At 40.0% G+C, this 20,981-nt stretch overlaps 1 protein-coding gene across 1 annotated transcript in view; it reads right to left on the bottom strand.

Annotated features, from left to right (window-relative positions):
• Positions 1–1,971: 1,971 nt before the first annotated feature.
• gpc6b (glypican 6b) overlaps positions 1,972–20,981 on the bottom strand; it is a 31,019-nt gene continuing 12,009 nt past the window's right edge. The window contains exons 5-9 of the mRNA XM_056240901.1: positions 12,083–12,213; positions 8,589–8,771; positions 5,150–5,280; positions 4,531–4,697; positions 1,972–2,183 (exon numbers count right to left, since the gene is read on the bottom strand). Coding sequence (XP_056096876.1) covers positions 1,972–2,183; positions 4,531–4,697; positions 5,150–5,280; positions 8,589–8,771; positions 12,083–12,213 — 824 coding nt within the window. The remainder of the gene's footprint in view (positions 2,184–4,530; positions 4,698–5,149; positions 5,281–8,588; positions 8,772–12,082; positions 12,214–20,981) is intronic.

The following is a 20,981-nucleotide window of genomic DNA, read 5'->3' as shown; positions in this document are numbered from 1 at the left end:
TAATAAAAACAAAGAGCATTGCACTTCTTAATATCCTCACATTCTATTCTTAAAACATCTGGGCAAAAAGCAGTAAATTATCCCAAATTAATCTCTGTACAATGTTATTAAAATCATTTTCTTAATCAATATTTTTTGTTTTTCAGTCAAATATTAAAATAACCGTTAAACAAGATTCATTTTAAAATGGAGTAGATTGGTAAAGACAAAAAATAAATGTATTTCTCTACTTCAACAAACTGTTGACTTTTCTTTTCTTAAGTATAAAACATATTCAGAGTGGGACATACTTTTGAAAAGAGAAACTACTTCTCAGTGGTGTAAGAAACGCAGACTACAGTCTCAAACAATCGTGCTTCTTTATAAAACTATTCTCCGTTAAAAATATGTATTTTGGTGGGGAAAAAATCTGATTAAGAACATGAGTTTTGCAGCACAAGTGTACAAATCAATAAGAATAATACTGGAAGATGTTGGCAGGAATTACAATGCAATAATATCTGGTTTCCTAAAGCTAATTAATAGTTTCTCAGGAACCACAGCTTTACCATCCAGCTCATTTAGGTAGAAAACATGATAAAAACATATAATAAAAGTCCCACAAATCTATATTTCTTTCCATGATAATGCATTATTGTTTACAATCTTCCATCTTCTACATACACACAAATCTCCCAGAAAAGCCGATGACAGACCGACCGTTCGAACAATTCTGAATATGAAGGATGAGGTTTCACAAACTATAATTCATAAATTAGTAAAAATAAAACATCTGAAATCATTGATCAAGATATTCTTCACTTTTGTTTACTGGATCTTTCTGGTTTTCAGCTGTAATGGCATTATGGCAATATAATTATGAAAGATGATAAGAACTGTGACTGTTAGTTTTATCATAACCAGATTGCAGAGGATAAATCACACAACGCAGGGCTTGTTTTCTGGACGTGATTGTGATGTTATAAACTAGCTACAACTACAACTGAACAAACTGAAATATTGAGCAATAATTTAAAACATGCCATGACACATCAACTGCTGTCAGTCACCGGCTCTGAAAGAAGCTTTATGATGGATTCATGTTTTCAGAAAGGGTTTGATATTATACATTATTATATTCATTACCGGTCAAATGTTTGGGCTTCGTGAGATTTGTTAATGTTTCTGAAAGAGTCTCTTCTAAGTTGCATTCATTTGATCATAAATACAGTAAAACAGTGTAATATTACTCCAGTGTAAATCATCTGTTTTCTATGTGAATATACAGTAAAGTGTAATTTATTCCTGTGATCAAAGCTGAATTTTCAGCATCATTACTTCAGTCTTCAGTGTCACATGATCCTTCAGAAATCACTCTAATATGAGGATCTGATGCTCAAGACACATTTATGATTATTATCAGTGTTGAAAACAGCTCATATTTCTGTGGAAACTGTCATGCATTTTATTTTTCAGGATTATTTGATGAATAGAAAGTTTTTATTTGAAATAGAAACTTTTGTAACATTATAAATCTTTTTACTGTCACTTTTGATCAATTTAATGCGTCCTTGATGAATAAAAGTATTAATTTCTTTAAAAAATCTCACTAAACCCAGACATTTAAACGGTAGTGTATGTTCATCCAGATATTCTCTTCTGCATTCACAAAAGCTTCACCTGCATGAACATGTTCAAGATGCGTATGAGAAAAATAAAAAGAGAAGATCCTAATAATCGGCACAACATAACAGATAAAGTCAGTTACAGAAATAGTTCTGGAATTATTTTCTTTAGCATTGACTGTCAAGCTCCAAATAAAAGGTTTGCGTGAGGAAATGATGAAGAATTTAAATTTTGGGGTGAATTAACTCTTTAAACTACTGTACTGGAGCTTAAGAAGAGCCTTGAATTCCGCTTGTAAAGCTTCCAGCCACTGGAGATCTGGACCGTACGGCTTCAGTGTGTGTGTGTGTGTGTGTGTGTGTGACACTATCTGACGGCCAGCGCGCTGAAGAACAGCAGCAGAACCTCCAGCCGGACGCTGGACGCTGAAGACGTGTCGTCTCTGTTCTCCTGCTCCTGAACCGGAGTGTGGGTCGGGTGGGTCGGGTGGGTCGGGTCGGTCCTGAAGGATTCTGATTCTGTGACACCGGAGCCGGAGCCGGAGCCGGAGCCGGAGCCGCTGCTCTCTTCATCTGAGACTGAGATGGAGGAAAAGATAACAATCTCAAAATCATGGACCCGGTTTATGCCAACATTCAAAGGTCTGGCTATGAAAAACATCTCGGGTTACGAACACTTGTTCCCTGAGAAGGGAACGAGACTGCGTCGGAACGACACTTTGGGGAACACTCTTAGCGTAACGCGTCTGAAGTATGAAGGAAACTTCAGGAAACCTGTCGTTGTTGCATGATGACGTAGCGTGTGACGGCATACACGGAAGCTACAAAGGGACGCCGGCACACAACAGAGTTAGCTGCGCGATGAAGCAAGTCGCTCCCAGACGGGAGGAGGCATGGCGGAGGGACGCAGTGTCTCGTTCCCTTCTTAGGGAACAGGGGTTACAGTCGTAACCCGAGACGTTCCCTTTCGAGGGAACTCACACTGCGTCGGAACAACACGTTGGGGAACGAGTACCCACTATGCCACAACGAACCCCGCCTGTCCCAGTGTGAGGCTGAAACAGGCACAAGGAGCACTCGTGCGCCGGGTGTAGAGGGGAGGTCCAGACTATAAAACCTTGTGAATGTATGAGGGGTGGCCCAGCCAGCTCTATCACACACTTCTTGGATCGGGGCCCCTGAAAGGAGGGCTCTAGAGGACACCATGCCTCTGGTAGAGTGAGCCCTCACAGCCAAAAGTATTGGTAAACTGCACACCTGATAGGCCAGGGAAATAGCCTGAACAATTGCTGATGGTCTGTTTAGAAGCGGGGAGCCCCTTCTTGGGCGACCCGAATCACACCAGCAACTGGTCTGCCTTCCTCCACTGAGAAGACCTCTGAACATAGATGTTAAGTGCTCTGATAGGGCAGAGTAAATGAAGTCTTTCTTCATCCGCCGTCACGTGAGGCCTGCAGAACTGTAGGCGGTGCCACATCAGAGGCACTTTAGGCACATAGCCCGGCCTGGGATGCAAGATCAACTTAATGTCGCCTGGAGCAAACTCCAGGCACTCGGGGAAATAGAGAGCGCATGAAAATCCTACTTTCCACAGAGAAGTAATGGCTAATAGAAAAGCTACCTTGAGGGAAAGGTTCTTGGCCTCAGCCGACTCCAGAGGTTCGAAGGGGGCCTCGACCAGTCCTTCGAGAACCACTGCCAGCTCCCATGTGGGAACTCTGGTTGGAACATCGACTTCCTGAGGGCTCCATGGAGGAGCGAGAACTTGACGCCCCCTAGAGGGCATCTTCAGAGGTTTGTGCATAGCGTCAGGTCCTTACCCGAAGCCGCTTTCGAGAAATAACTGTCCTCAGACCGGTTATCTCTTTGAAAAGCATCGGGCAAGATGATCTTTTTTTGCTGTACGCGTCAAGATATTTCTCAATGAACACAGCCAGAACCCTCAAGAGCCGACTGTGCATGCCTCGCATCCAAACAGTATCACACACCGTTCGCGTGCGTCACCTCCCGAAGTTTAACATGGGCTTTCAGCTGTGCTTATAGTAACAATTAAATTTCCTACAGGACAAACAACACCAAATAGAACAGACAGTTGATACAGAGCTCTTGCTGAAGAGCAAAAAGCTAATTCTGTTGTGTGCCGTCACACGCTACATCATCACGCAAGGCCAATCAGGATTGGATTAGTTTCATGCATACTTCAGACGCGTTACGCTAAGAATGTTCCCCAAAGTGTCGTTCCTACGTAATGCGAGTTCCCTCGAAAGGGAACTAACAATGACTAAAGCTGCATTTCCACCGCAGGAACTTTCCCCAGGAACTATGGAGTTTAGGCTCTGTGTATTTCCACTGCAGGGTCTAAATGAAGTTACGGGTAAATATTTCCCCCTCTACTGGAGGTAGTACTTCTTCTAAGTTCAGGAACTTTCGGGTTTGGGACTTGGGCGCTCAACATGCTGATTGGTTGAAATCATGCCGCATTTTGATTGGTTGACTCCACGCAGCATTTTACTTCAACCACCATTTTTTTTGGTGTGCAGTAATTTGCTATTCGAATCAACAATGGAGTTTAAAAAACACGACAGATGGACCGACGACAAGGTTCAGGCTTTATTAAGCTTAAATTCAGAGTCCTACGTCACCGGACTAATTTGCCTGATCTTCACGGTACTTTAGACCGCGGTGGAAACGCAGACAGCAACAGGTCTGGGGGGGGAAAGTTCCTGGGATAAATTGTTCCGGGTAGTTTCGGTGGAAACGTGACTAAACTCTGGAAACAATTGTGAAAGCAGGCGATGCTTCAAGCTCGACTTCCCAGAAAACCTCATCATGTCGTTTGATCATCGCACGGATAATTCTCCGCTCGGAGGTCATCAATAAGACACATCTGTGCTTCTGAACACACGTGAGCATTCGTCAGACTCACTGGAGTCCTGGAAGTGGAGGTCCGTGCCGTGGTAAGCGTTCTTCAGCTTGTTGCTCATCATCCGGAGAGCCATGATCTGCAGTCGGACCACAGCGTCGGGTCGGGGAGAGTCTGTGCTGTTATTCTCCTGAAGGACCCATACGTCTTTCTGAACCTCAGGGTCGAATCTGGAACAAAACAACTGGGTAGATCAGCAAACTCCACGCATAGGATTCAGATAATTTACACATTTTGAGCACACATGAATACACTCATTAATATTCAATAGCACATGAATACGCTCATTAATATTGGCAGCGCACATGAATATGCTAATCCATGATGTTTATGATGGACAGATGCACTTTTATGATGGACAGATGGTTATTCACTGGCATTATAAAGCTTGGAAGAGCCAGGACATTTTTTAATATAACTCTGATTGTATTCGTCTGAAAGAAGAGTGTCATGTACACCTGGGATGGCGTGAGTTTGAGTAAATCATGGGCTAATTTTCATGTTTGGGTGAACTATCCCTTTAATATTAGCAGCGCACATGAATACGCTCATTAAAGTAGTGCACATGATGGTCATTAATATGAATATGCTGATGAAGATGAACAAGCGTGATGAGTGTTACCGGCCCTGCTCGAGGCCGTTCCAGCAGTTCTCGTTCTCCACCGTCGCCACATGCTCCTCCTGACAGATCGACTCGGGGACTGACGCCCAGAACCTCCGGAACCGCTTCAGCTTCTCCTTGATGTCCGTCACCTGATGATGAACACATGATGAACACACAGCTTTTACTGACAGAAACTATGTTCAAATGATTCAAAACAATTAAATTCCAGATGTTTCAGTCAATGTTTTAGTATCATTGAGATATTTTTATAGTTTTTATTAAAAGATTGAATTCATTTTTATTTTTATATTTTTTGTGATTTTTTTTCTTTATATAGTTTTTATAGATTTTTTGTTTTATTTGAGTACATCAAATGAAAATGGAAATGTTTCCTTTACTAGATTAAATATTAATACATTTTTTATATGTTATTTTATTTCTGTTAACGTTTATTTTATATCAAGAAACAATTGTTTAGTTAACTATAATAACCAATGTTCTTTAGGGTTCACACTTTTTCTTACCAATTAATTTACTTAACTTTTCTTTTTTTCTTATAAACTAGTGTTTGAGGGCGTGGCTAAGAGACGCTACTCAGCCAATCAAGACCAGAGGCTGGCATTATGCTAATGTGACCTGCACTGAACCATCATCCACATGAAGTGTGTGTGTGTGTATGTGTGTGTGTGTGTGTGTGTGTGTGTGTGTGTGTGTGTGTGTGTGTGTGTGTGTGTGTGTGTGTGTGTGTGTGTGTGTGTCCTCCACTAGAGGGAGCACATGCTTCAGTCCAGGAACCAGGAACTGCTCGCTGAAACTCAAACACACCTGAGATGTGCCCGTGTGTGTGTGTGTGTGTGTGTGTGTGTGTGTGTGTGTGTCCTCCACTAGAGGGAGCACATGCTTCAGTCCAGGAACCAGGAACTGCTCGCTGAAACTCAAACACACCTGAGATGTGCTCGTGTTATAATGATGAGGGAGGGCGGATAATGTAATGGTTTATTTTTTTCTAAATTAATTACGTTTTTTTTTTTTTTTTTTTTAAAGAAATGCTTTTATTCATCAAGGACGCATTAAATTGATCAAAAGTGACAGTAAAGACATTTATAATTATACAAAATATTCTATTTCAAATAAACCTTCACCCTTCAGGGGCAAAAAGCATCTTTCTCCACTGACGACCATTACAAACTGATTATATATATATTTATATATATATATACAGCATATATGATGTGTTTAACCGTCTACAGGCCAGACACGGAGACACCCGATGGCTTCACTGCTGATGGATGTTTGGCGAATGCTGTTTGTCAGGCTGCAATCAGCACAGCACACGCCTTTACACACACACACACTCTCTACACAAGTCTGACGCACAGCACACGGCTTTACACACACACACACTCTACACAAGTCTGACGCACAGCAGCACACGGCTTTACACACACACACACACACACACACACACACACACACACACACACACACACACACACTCTACACAAGTCTGACGCACAGCACACGGCTTTACACACACACACACTCTACACAAGTCTGACGCACAGCAGCACACGGCTTTACACACACACACACACTCTACACAAGTCTGACGCACAGCAGCACACGGCTTTACACACACACACACACTCTACACAAGTCTGACGCACAGCACACGGCTTTACACACACACACACACACTCTACACAAGTCTGACGCACAGCAGCACACGGCTTTACACACACACACACACACACACTCTACACAAGTCTGACGCACAGCACACGGCTTTACACACACACACACACACACACACACACTCTACACAAGTCTGACACACAGCAGCACACGGCTTTACACACACACACACACTCTACACAAGTCTGACGCACAGCAGCACACGGCTTTACACACACACACACACACACACTCTACACAAGTCTGACCTCGTCGTGTTTACTTTATGTGGTATGTTGTGAAAGTGATAATTAAACTCACGCATGTATAATGCATTTGATTTGAGCTTGAGTAAAAAAAAAAACATGGCTAGAAAAAAGGACGAACGACCTTCATTCTGTTTTCCATGAAAAAAAAAACTATTTTAAGTCACTAGCATTTTAGAAAGTAAAGATTTTATCATGATGTTCTATCCTTAACTCCAACAGAATACACATACATTTCTAAAAACATACATCAAAGATATTTATGCCTCTAAATTCAATATATTCACACACACATATATATATATACACGTGTGTGTGCGTGTGTGTGTATATATATATATTGAAGGGTTGGTCAAAATCCCTTGCCTCTTCAAATACATATATAATCATATATCATTTTGAATGGTTATATACTTCCTTTATAAAAATCAATAATCAAATATATTCATTATCACATAATAATTTTTATATTCTTTGTGCCTGTGAAATTATATTTTCTTAAATGCATGGATGCAAGTAACCAGTTTCTTTTAGGTGCATTCCAATCTTACTTTGAGATTGCACGTAGTACACGCAGGACACGAAGGCCACGGAACCCACAAGGCCGTTTGTCTCTTTCTCTGGGATCAGTAGAAAGGTTAGAGGGTCCTAAAGGCAGCGTGGACACATATGATTCTTCGCTGGACATATAGTCAAGCTATATTGAGCGTTACTATCAAACTTTAATTGTTGTATTAAAATGTATTCTTTCCAGTATATTTCCTTCCTTGGGAGTAAATGCCAGTGATCTGTTTTTCTCCCAAACGAGTGAATGTTTTAGCATTATGTTTTGGTATACTTAACTGATAATAAGGAGCTCAGACTCTCTTCAGCCTTGATGGGAGCTGTTATTTGCTAGTGTCTGTTATTTGTGTGTGTGTGTGTATGACATTCTATGTAGGTTCTGGACGGTCGGACCAGACACCCCGGCGCCCTTCTCTAACCTGCGAGGCCACCACAGACCTAAATCTAATGAGTGGACGACAACTATCTTTACTAATGGCGATAGGCACCCCTATCTCCTCACATGTGTTAAATTGTTTAGGCTTTCATGTTTCTTAGCCAATGAGAATCATTCAACCTGTAAGCAATGACGTAGCTTAGACCTTGGAAATGGTATAACTGCTGTGATCTTTGTAACTGTAAGCGGGGCGGCCTACGAACTCCTGTGTGAGTCTTGAAGCTGACTTCTGCTGATGAAAATGCAAACTATCTTCAGTAAAACTTTTCTTTAATTTTTTATAATTCTGACTCCGGGTCTTCATTCTTCATATCTGGTTCTGGGTCTTTGACTGTACTCCCCTTACAATATATATATATGTATGTGTGTTTGTGTGTGTGTGTGTGTGTGTATATATATATATGTGTGTGTATATATATATATATGTATGTGTGTGTGTGTGTGTGTGTGTGTATATATATATATATGTGTGTGTGTGTATGTGTATGTGTGTATGTGTGTGGAGATTCTCTCTCACCAGGCGTTGCAGTCGGGATCCGGTGGTTACGGTGGGCAGATCCTCAGGGTGTGTGTGTGAGTGTGTGTGTGTGAGGTGTGTGAGATCCTCATGGCTGTCGGGACTGAAGATGAACGTGTTCGGGACGCTCCGGGAGGATCGGCTCATTCCCGAGGGATTCGGCTGCCCACATCCCTGGAAAACCTGCAATTACACGGAGATCTAGAGTCGGTCTGAAACTCTGAAACACACACACACACACACACACACACACTGACCCGTATCAGGGAACGCGCTTCGCACTCCGAAATAACATGAGGAATGAAAACTAAATGGTCACGTCCAAGTCTAAAGTTAGGTTGACTCTCGACCACATGTTATTCGTGCTGTAACTCAGAGCCACAGGATCGTGATGAACAGAATCCACAACACAGGTTTGGAATAAAGTTCTGAATTTGGTTCCACTAGTTTTGTGTATTTGTTTTCATTTTGGATTTAAATATGAAAAATGCTGAAAACATGTGTAAAGTTGATGCAGAACATGTCTAAGCATGTTTTAATCGACTTCAAGATTTTAGGTTAAATTTATATTAACAAATGCGAGAAAACGTAGATTTTTGACTGTGACTGATTGATTTTTATCATTTTAATCAACTTCACCAGCTCATTTTAAATGGTCCTGCAATGTGACAACCTACCAATGATTGACTTATAATCATCGCTGCATATTAATACTAGAATTAAATTCAAATGTATGCCTTTAGCAGTAGTGGTCGACTAATATTTTTCTGTCTGGCCCATAAGTGTCGAAAGCGGACTTTGATTTCAGCAGCATACTTAATTACTTAATCCTGAAAAAAACAGAGATTTTAATTATTGGACAAAAAACGTCCACACGTTATAACCCAGAATACTGTCTTACACTTAATGGCTGCTCTGTCAAGTCTACGTCGTCAGTTAGGAACCTGTGTGTGTGTGTGTGTGTGTGTGCTCTTTGATAGCAATCTTTCATTTGAAAGTCACGTGTCTAGTATCTGTAAAACTGCATTCTTCCATCTTAAAAATATATCTAAATTACGTCATATGCTCTTATTGACAAATGCAGAACAATTAGTTCATGGGTTCATGACCTCAAGGCTAGATTACTGTAATGCTCTACTGGGTGGTTGCCCTGCACGCTTAATAAACAAACTACAGCTAGTCCAAAACGCCGCAGCTCGAGTTCTTACCAGAACCAGGAAGTATGACCATATTAGCCCGGTTCTGTCAACACTGCATTGGCTCCCTATTAAACATCGTATACATTTTTAAATATTGCTGATCACTTACAAAGCACTAAATGGTTTAGCTCCCAGTGCTTGAGCGAGCTCTTAACGCATTATAGTCCTTCACGTCTATTGGGTTCTCTAAACTCCGACCAGTTGATAATACCTAGAATATCAAAATCGACTGCAGGCGGGAGATCCTTTTCCTATTTAATAATAATAATAAATAATATTAATAATTCATTACATTTATATAGCGCTTTTCTAGGCACTCAAAGCGCTTCACATGGAAGGGGGAATCTCCTCAACACCACCAATGTGCAGCTCCACCTGGATGATGCGACAGCAGCCATAGTGCGCCAGAACGCCCACCACACACCAGCTTACTGGTGGAGAGGAGACAGGGTGATGAAGCCAATCAGTGTATATATATATGGGGATGATTAGGAGGCCATGATGGACAGAGGCCACTGGGCAAATTTGGCCAGGACACCGGGGTTACACCCCTACTCTTTCGAAAGACATCCTGGGATTTTTTGTGACCACAGAGAGTCAGGACCTCAGTTTAATGTCTCATCCGAAGGACGGTGCTCTTTGACAGTATAGTGTCCCCATCACTACACTGGGGCGTTAGGACCCACACAGACCACAGCGTGAGCGCCCCCTGCTGGCCTCACTAACACCTCTTCCAACAGCAACCTGGTTTTCTCAGGAGGTCTCCCATCCAGGTACTGACCAGCCTCAGCCCTGCTTAGCTTCAGTGGGCGACCAGTCTTGGGCTACAGGGTGACATGGCTGCTGGTATTTAGCACCAAAACTCTGGAACAGTCTTCCTACCACTGTCCGGGAAGCAGACACACTCTGTCAGTTCAAAGCTAGACTAAAAACACATCTCTTTGACCTAGCATACACATAACACACTATAGACTTCCTTAATTCAATGTTAGGCTGAATAGTTTAGATCAGCCGGAACCGGGAACACTTCCTAAAACACCTGATGTACTCGTTACATCATAAGAAGAATGCCTTCTATGCTAATGTTAGTCTCTCTGTTTATCCCGAGGTTTACCGCAGTCAGCCGGATCCGGGCCGTATCCAGATCAGCCGGTGGACCTGCGCCTGGACACGTCCACAACTCATCCTGCAGTGCCAGCCTCATCAGCCCTGTGAAGGCCTCATCGACACGACAGCATCGGCACTGATCCTCAACAGACTCGTCTCCATACCGGCGTGACTCCGACCTCCAACCAGAGGGAACTGGATAAATACTCTGAATGTTCTGATCCAATCTGACCTCTGACCTGTAATGCCTGGATCATAATCACACACTGTTCACTCATTGGCCAGAGGAGAACTGAGCGACTGAGACTGGGTTCTGAGGTGACTTGACAGCAGATTATTGAGTTTCAGTGAAACCCCTTTCTATTCAAGTTTTTAACTATTTCTTTATTTGTGAAATATACTATAATAGTATTACATAATAAATAAGTTTCTCTCTAAACTATATATAAACTATAAAGTTTATCAAGTTCAAATTATTTTTTGCATACTGACAGTTTCCAATTATTTCTAATTTGGAAAATTTGTGAAATTAATATACATTTTGTTGCAGGAATTGTTATGCATGTGTTATTTCTGGTCTTCAAATACAAAATAACACATATAGCTAATATCAGCTCAATATCAGAAATCAAAAAATCCTTAAGGATCATTCGCTATTTAGCAGACGCTTTTATCCAGAGCCACTTACAAAAGAGGAACGAAACCAAATTGTCAAAGAGCCAGTAATAATTGTAATATTCAGGTCATGCATGATTCATGCGTTTTTGACCCTTACAAGGCATATTTTAATTAAGTCAAATATTTTGCGTAAAAGTATGTCTCATATATACAGTGATTTAAACATAATAAAACTAAACTAGTTTTAATGCCAGATTTATTATTAGACAACTAGGAAGAACGCTAGAGCAGAAACAGAAAGGATTGTAACATGTGAAACTGCATGACCTTGAACTATTCCCGTGAGCGCAGGAGAACAGCAGCTAGCATTCCTCTCCTCCAGGACCTGTGATTAGCGGTGGACTCGAGCGCACACACGCTTCAGTGCTGGACTACACGTCTGACCATCGCAACTATGCCGTTATAAATAACCCTGAAGCGGGAGGCTGAGGTTTGGAGCCGTCGCAGTGAAGGATAAAGCTGAACAGATGATCTCAGAACATGAGTATGGAGATGTGCTAACATGAGAACCTGGTAGGAGATCTGCATGCTGTTCTCCTGCATGTTCATGATGGCTTCGGAGATCTTCACGTCGACGGGCTCCATCACAGACTCGATGTTGAACGGTCCCTCGAGTCGCTCCGTCACCAGGAGCATGGCATCTGTCCAACACACAGATCGAGTCCGTTAACAGTGTCTGACAGAAAACAGAAGCATCGTCTCAGTCTGATGAAGAAACAACCGCTCAAAACTGTCACATAATGCAAAAATAATGCAAAATTGGTCCTTAAAATAGGCTTTGTTTTCTTTTAAAGAAAAAAATTATTTATAAAGGAAAAAAAACAATGAAAAAAGACTGCAAAAGTGGTCTTTAAAGGCCGAAAAATCATTTGTATATATAAATATCATTATTACAGTAACGGTTTACAATAAGGTCTTATTTGTTAACATTATTTAATAGTGGTGTAACGATACCCTCATGTCGATACATATCACGATACTGAACTCGATATTATTGCGATACTCCAAAACATGTGATAAAAGGTTAACAAAAAATGTACTGTGCTAAATTTGATATTACATTGTGTGTGTAAATGAATATTCTTGGTGCTGATAAACCCAAAGCACAGGACAATAGAGACTCCAGAATAAACATATTCATGGTTCTGAAGATGAAAATACAGAATTGTTTTAGTCGAATATGCTTCATCTCTGTCACTGACTAGATATATTAAAAATAACACTTTTTACTGGTAACATCGCACATTTGGCATTATCAGGACCCACAAATATTCCCTCATTATATACATTATATATCGTAGTTATACTGACATTAAAACTTGAATTTTTTTCTCACACAATACATACACAATTTATATTGTCACTATCCACGATACATATTGTTGCAGTTTTGTATTGCGATATATTGTGACTCGATGATTTGTTACACCCCTATTATTTAATGTATTAACTAACAGGAACTAACAGTGAGCAATACATTTGTTACAGTAATTCATATTTGTTAATGTTAATAAATAAAAATGCAGTTCATTGTTTGTTCATGTTAGTTCACAGTGCATTAATGTTAACAAATACAACTTTTCATTTTAATAACGCATTAGTAAATGTTGAAATTAACATGAATTAAAATTAATAAATGCTGTAGAAGTGTTGTTCATTCTTAGTTCATGTTTACTAATGAAACGTTATTGTAAAGATTTATTACCATTATTACCATTTGATGTTTTTCCAGTTGCAGGTTATTAAAATAAGCTGATTATGGATGGATGAACATAACGCCTCTAATACATTCACAGGCGTAATCATGTCAGATGACGCGGGTGTGGCAACAGATCCGTCCACAATGTCCACATGTATTTCCCCTGCAGGCGTGGACTGAAGACCCGAGCGCCACAGAAACCTCTGAACATGATGTGGAGAGCTGGCATACACCGCTTTAATAACACACTGGCCAGACAACACGGCTCCACTGGGAACCAGTCAACAGATATCACAGAAAACCAGCAGGAGTTTCCTCATCACCTTCACAGAAACGTTCACTTCAAGGGATAGTTCACCCAAACATGAAACATACTCCATGATTTACTCTCCCTCAAGCCATCCTAGGTGTATATGACACTCTTCTTTCAGACGAACACAATCAGATTTTTTTTCAATCTGTTTTGAAGTCCATAAAACTGCATCTGTCCATGATAAAAGTGCATCCATCCATCATAAAAGTGCATCTATCCATCATAAAAGTGCATCCATCCATCATAAAAGTGCATCTATCATCATAAAAGTGCATCTATCCATGATAAAAGTGCATCCATCCATCATAAAAGTGCATCTGTCCATCATAAAAGTGCATCCATCCATCATAAAACTGCATCTGTCCATGATAAAAGTGCATCCATCCATCATAAAAGTGCATCTGTCCATCATAAAAGTGCATCCATCCATCATAAAAGTGCATCTATCCATCATAAAAGTGCATCCATCCATCATAAAAGTGCATCTATCATCATAAAAGTGCATCTGTCCATCATAAAAGTGCATCCATCCATCATAAAAGTGCATCCATCCATCATAAAAGTGCATCTATCCATGATAAAAGTGCATCCATCCATCATAAAAGTGCATCTGTCCATCATAAAAGTGCATCCGTCCATTATAAAAGTGCATCTGTCCATCATAAAAGTGCATCCATCCATCATAAAAGTGCATCCGTCCATCATAAAAGTGCATCCGTCCATCATAAAAGTGCATCCATCCATCATAAAAGTGCATTCGTCCATCATAAAAGTGCATCTGTCCATCATAAAAGTGCATCTGTCCATCATAAAAGTGCATCCGTCCATCATAAAAGTGCATCCATGCATCCATCCATCATAAAAGTGCATCCATCCATCATAAAAGTGCATCTGTCCATCATAAAAGTGCATCCATCCATCATAAAAGTGCATCCATGCATCCATCCATCATAAAAGTGCATCCATCCATCATAAAAGTGCATCTGTCCATCATAAAAGTGCATCCATCCATCATAAAAGTGCATCCATCCATCATAAAAGTGCATCTGTCCATCATAAAAGTGCATCTGTCCATCATAAAAGTGCATCCATCCATCATTAAAGTGCATCCATCCATCATAAAAGTGCATCTATCCATGATAAAAGTGCATCTATCCATCATAAAAGTGCATCTGTCCATCATAAAAGTGCATCCATCCATCATAAAAGTGCATCCATCCATCATAAAAGTGCATCTATCCATGATAAAAGTGCATCCATCCATCATAAAAGTGCATCTGTCCATCATAAAAGTGCATCCGTCCATTATAAAAGTGCATCTGTCCATCATAAAAGTGCATCCATCCATCATAAAAGTGCATCCGTCCATCATAAAAGTGCATCCGTCCATCATAAAAGTGCATCCATCCATCATAAAAGTGCATCCGTCCATCATAAAAGTGCATCTGTCCATCATAAAAGTGCATCTGTCCATCATAAAAGTGCATCCGTCCATCATAAAAGTGCATCCATGCATCCATCCATCATAAAAGTGCATCTGTCCATCATAAAAGTGCATCTGTCCATCATAAAAGTGCATCCGTCCATCATAAAAGTGCATCCATGCATCCATCCATCATAAAAGTGCATCCATCCATCATAAAAGTGCATCTGTCCATCATAAAAGTGCATCCATCCATCATAAAAGTGCATCCATCCATCATAAAAGTGCATCTGTCCATCATAAAAGTGCATCTGTCCATCATAAAAGTGCATCCATCCATCATTAAAGTGCATCCATCCATCATAAAAGTGCATCTATCCATGATAAAAGTGCATCTATCCATCATAAAAGTGCATCCGTCCATTATAAAAGTGCATCCGTCCATCATAAAAGTGCATCCAACCATCATAAAAGTGCATCCGTCCATCATAAAAGTGCATCCGTCCATCATAAAAGTGCATCCATCCATCATAAAAGTGCATCCGTCCGTCATAAAAGTGCATCTGTCCATCATAAAAGTGCATCTGTCCATCATAAAAGTGCATCTGTCCATCATAAAAGTGCATCCGTCCATCATAAAAGTGCATCCATGCATCCATCCATCATAAAAGTGCATCCATCCATCATAAAAGTGCATCTATCCATCATAAAAGTGCATCTGTCCATCATAAAAGTGCATCCATCCATCATAAAAGTGCATCCATCCATCATAAAAGTGCATCTGTCCATCATAAAAGTGCATCTGTCCATCATAAAAGTGCATCCATCCATCATAAAAGTGCATCCATCCATCATAAAAGTGCATCTATCCATCATAAAAGTGCATCCGTCCATCATAAAAGTGCATCCATCCATCATAAAAGTGCATCCGTCCATCATAAAAGTGCATCCATCCATCATAAAAGTGCATCCGTCCATCATAAAAGTGCATCCATCCATCATAAAAGTGCATCCATCCATCATAAAAGTGCATCTATCCATCATAAAAGTGCATCTGTCCATCATAAAAGTGCATCCATCCATCATAAAAGTGCATCCGTCCATCATAAAAGTGCATCCATCCATCATAAAAGTGCATCTGTCCATCATAAAAGTGCATCCATCCATCATAAAAGTGCATCCGTCCATCATAAAAGTGCATCTATCCATTATAAAAGTGCATCTATCCATCATAAAAGTGCATCTATCCATCATAAAAGTGCATCCATCCATCATAAAAGTGCATCTATCCATCATAAAAGTGCATCTATCCATCATAAAAGTGCATCCATCCATCATAAAAGTGCATCCGTCCATCATAAAAGTGCATCCATCCATCATAAAAGTGCATCTGTCCATCATAAAAGTGCATCCATCCATCATAAAAGTGCATCCGTCCATCATAAAAGTGCATCTATCCATTATAAAAGTGCATCTATCCATCATAAAAGTGCATCCGTCCATCATAAAAGTGCATCCATCCATCATAAAAGTGCATCCATCCATCATAAAAGTGCATCCGTCCATCATAAAAGTGCATCTGTCCATCATAAAAGTGCATCCATCCATCATAAAAGTGCATCCATCCATCATAAAAGTGCATCTATCCATCATAAAAGTGCATCTGTCCATCATAAAAGTGCATCCATCCATCATAAAAGTGCATCCATCCATCATAAAAGTGCATCTATCCATCATAAAAGTGCATCTATCCATCATAAAAGTGCATCTGTCCATCATAAAAGTGCATCCATCCATCATAAAAGTGCATCTGTCCATCATAAAAGTGCATCTGTCCATCATAAAAGTGCATCCATCCATCATAAAAGTGCATCCATCCATCATAAAAGTGCATCTATCCATCATAAAAGTGCATCCGTCCATCATAAAAGTGCATCCGTCCATCATAAAAGTGCATCCGTCCATCATAAAAGTGCATCCATCCATCATAAAAGTGCATCCATCCATCATAAAAGTGCATCCATCCATCATAAAAGTGCATCTATCCATCATAAAAGTGCATCCGTCCATCATAAAAGTGCATCCATCCATCATAAAAGTGCATCCGTCCATCATAAAAGTGCATCTGTCCATCATTAAAGTGCATCTGTCCATCATAAAAGTGCATCTGTCCATCACAAAAAGTGCATCTGTCCATCATAAAAGTGCATCTGTCCATCATAAAAGTGCATCTATCCATCATAAAAGTGCATCTGTCCATCATAAAAGTGCATCTGTCCATCATAAAAGTGCATCTATCCATGATAAAAGTGCATCTGTCCATCATAAAAGTGCATCTGTCCATCATAAAAGTGCATCTATCCATCATAAAAGTGCATCTATCCATCACAAAAAGTGCATCTGTCCATCATAAAAGTGCATCTGTCCATCATAAAAGTGCATCTATCCATCATTAAAGTGCATCTATCCATGATAAAAGTGCATGTATCCATCATAAAAGTGCATCTGTCCATAATAAAAGTGCATCTGTCCATCATTAAAGTGCATCTGTCCATCATTAAAGTGCATCTGTCCATCATAAAAGTGAATCTATCCATGATAAAAGTGCATCTATCCATCATAAAAGTGCATCTATCCATCATAAAAGTGCATCTATCCATCATAAAAGTGCATCTGTCCATCATAAAAGTGCATCTATCATCATAAAAGTGCATCCATCCATCATAAAAGTGCATCTATCCATCATAAAAGTGCATCTGTCCATCATAAAAGTGCATCCATCCATCATAAAAGTGCATCCGTCCATCATAAAAGTGCATCCATCCATCATAAAAGTGCATCATCCATCATAAAAGTGCATCCATCCATCATAAAAGTGCATCTAAAAGTGCATCCATCCATCATAAAAGTGCATCTATCCATCATAAAAGTGCATCTGTCCATCATAAAAGTGCATCCATCCATCATAAAAGTGCATCTGTCCATCATAAAAGTGCATCTATCCATCATAAAAGTGCATCCGTCCATCATAAAAGTGCATCTATCCATCATAAAAGTGCATCTATCCATCATAAAAGTGCATCTGTCCATCATAAAAGTGCATCTGTCCATCATAAAAGTGCATCCATCCATCATAAAAGTGCATCTATCCATCATAAAAGTGCATCCGTCCATCATAAAAGTCAAGTCAAGTCAAGTCACATTTATTTATATAGCGCTTTTCACAATACAGATTGCATCAAAGCAGCTTCACAGTGATAACATGAAAGTAGTACAACACAGTTCAATAATATTGTTGAATATTAAATATCCCCAACTAAGCAAGCCAAAAGCAAGGCGACAGTGGCAAGGAACCAAAACTCCATCAGATTGGATGGAGAAAAAAACCTTGGGAGAACCCAGGCTAGTCAGGGGCCAGTTCTCCTCTGGCTAACAATCATAGGGTTTTAAAGAAGCTTTACAGTAAGTCCATATCAGAGAGTACCTGGAAAAAATACATTTAGTTAATCATGTAATATTTAGGGGATAACATATCGCCGGCGTTGAGTCGTCTCTTCGCAGGCGTTGAGTCGTCTCTTCACAGGCGTTGGTCTTCTCATCACAGGCGTTGAGGCATCCGAAATCCCCGTGAGAGGCAGGATACCAAACTGGAGCCTACGAACGCCATTTTTCTCGGGACAAGCGTCCCGAGATAACAGCAGAAAGGCAGATGGGAAATAATTAGCATAGCTGATGTTCATAATGATTTCCATTACACGGGAGTAGGTGTTAGAAAACCATAATCTCACAACTCTCCGCAACCCAAACTCTCCGCAACCCAACCGCAACCATACGGACCGACCCGTTTGTCTATAAGGCTGTCGAGCCCCACTGGTGCGTTAAGCAATTTCAGTGGCAAACGGTTCCGTATGGCATAGCAGAGGACTAAAAGGTAAGCATTATGTGAATGCTTGACTAAAGAGACACGTCTTTAGTCTAGTTTTAAACTGTGTCAGCGAGTCAGAGCATCGGACCGTATCGGGAAGGCTATTCCAGAGTTTTGGAGCTAAATGCGAGAATGCCCTCCCTCCTTTCGTGGACTTCGATATCCTAGGAATGACCAGAAGCCTTGAATTTAGTGATCTTAGAGAACGCGGTGGATTGTAGGGCGAAAGAAGGTCCGTTAAGTACATAGGAGCTAAACCATTAAGGGCTTTATAGGTCAGTAGTAGTACTTTGTAATTGATACGGAACTTAATAGGTAACCAGTGCAGAGATGATAGAATCGGTGTTATATGATCATATTTTCTTGATCTAGTAAGAACTCTAGCGGCTGCATTTTGCACTAACTGTAGCTTGTTTATTGAGGATGCAGGACAACCAGCTAATAAAGCATTACAGTAATCTAGTCTCGAGGTCATGAATGCATGAACTAACTTTTCTGCATCAGAAACAGATAGCATGTTACGTAATTTAGCAATGTTTCTAAGGTGGAAAAAGGCTGTTCTTGTAACAGATGAAATATGATTTTCGAAAGACAAGTTGCGGTCTAGTATAACACCCAGGTCTTTTACTGTAGTGGAAAAAGTAACAGGGCATCCTTCTATATTAAAGTCGTATTGTAAGAGGTTTTGTGTGTAGTTTTTTGGACCAATAAGTAATACCTCCGTTTTATCTGAATTTAATAGCAGGAAATTACGCGTCATCCAGCATTTTATATCTTTGAGACATTCTGTCAATTTAGATGAGGTAATGTTTTCATCTGGTCGTGATGAAATATATAATTGAGTGTCGTCAGCATAACAGTGGAAATTAATTCCATGTTTTCTTATAATATTACCAAGTGGCAGCATATATATTGAGAATAGCAGAGGGCCTAGCACCGATCCTTGCGGTACTCCGTAGTCTACTGACGTTAACTTTGATTTTCCCCCGTGTAAAGAGACAAAATGATAACGGTCAGATAAGTACGATCTAAACCAGCTTAATGCCTGTCCCTGAACACCAGTGTAGTTTTGTAGTCGATCCAAGAGTATTTTATGATCTATAGTGTCGAACGCGGCGCTAAGATCAAGTAGGACTAGTATTGAGATACAGCCTTGGTCAGAAGCTAAGAGTAGATCATTTGTAATTTTAACTAGCGCAGTTTCTGTACTATGATGCGGTCTGAATCCTGACTGGAATTTTTCATAGATATCATTTTCTTGCAAAAAAGAGCACAGTTGAGCGGATACAACTTTTTCTAGTATTTTGGACATAAATGGAAGATTTGAAATGGGTCTGTAATTTGCTAGGTTATTTGGATCTAGTTTCGGTTTCTTAATGAGAGGTTTTATTACTGCCAACTTGAATATTCTTGGAACATGACCTAAAGATAAAGACGAGTTAATAATATTAAGAAGAGGCTCTTCCACTACAGGTAACACTTCTTTCAGTAGTTTAGTGGGTATTGGATCTAATGAGCATGTTGTTGGTTTAGATGCAATAATAAGTTTATTTAGCTCTTCCTGTCCTATCGTTGCAAAGCGGTGTAGTTGTTCTTGAGGGACGATAATTGAGGCTGAATCATAAGAGACCATAGAGGATTGTACATTTATAATTGTGTTTCGAATGCTTTCTATTTTCTCATTGAAATAATTCATAAAATCATTACTACTAAACTGTAACGGTATATTTTGCTCTGGTGATGTCTGTTTATTTGTTAGTCTAGCCACGGTGTTAAATAAGAACCTTGGATTATTTTGGTTATTTTCTATTAGTTTGCGGAGGTGCTCAGCCCTGGCTGTTTTTAGAGCCTTTTTATAACGTGACATACTGTCTTTCCACGCGATTCTAAAGACCTCTAAATTAGTTTGTTTCCATTTACGCTCTAGGTTACGAGTTTCTCTCTTGATATCATGCGTAACACTGTTGTACCATGGTGCTTTAGTTTTCTCTTTAACCTTTTTTAATCTAATTGGTGCAACAATATCTAATGTACTAGTGAAAATGGTGC

This window comes from Rhinichthys klamathensis, unplaced genomic scaffold (genome assembly GCF_029890125.1).
Source record: "Rhinichthys klamathensis goyatoka isolate OS25496 unplaced genomic scaffold, OSU_Roscu_1.1 h1tg000618l_1, whole genome shotgun sequence".
In the NCBI taxonomy this organism is placed as follows: Eukaryota; Metazoa; Chordata; class Actinopteri; order Cypriniformes; family Leuciscidae; genus Rhinichthys; species Rhinichthys klamathensis.
Note: the sequence above shows the minus strand (reverse complement) of the source record. Positions and strands in the feature narration are given on the sequence as shown.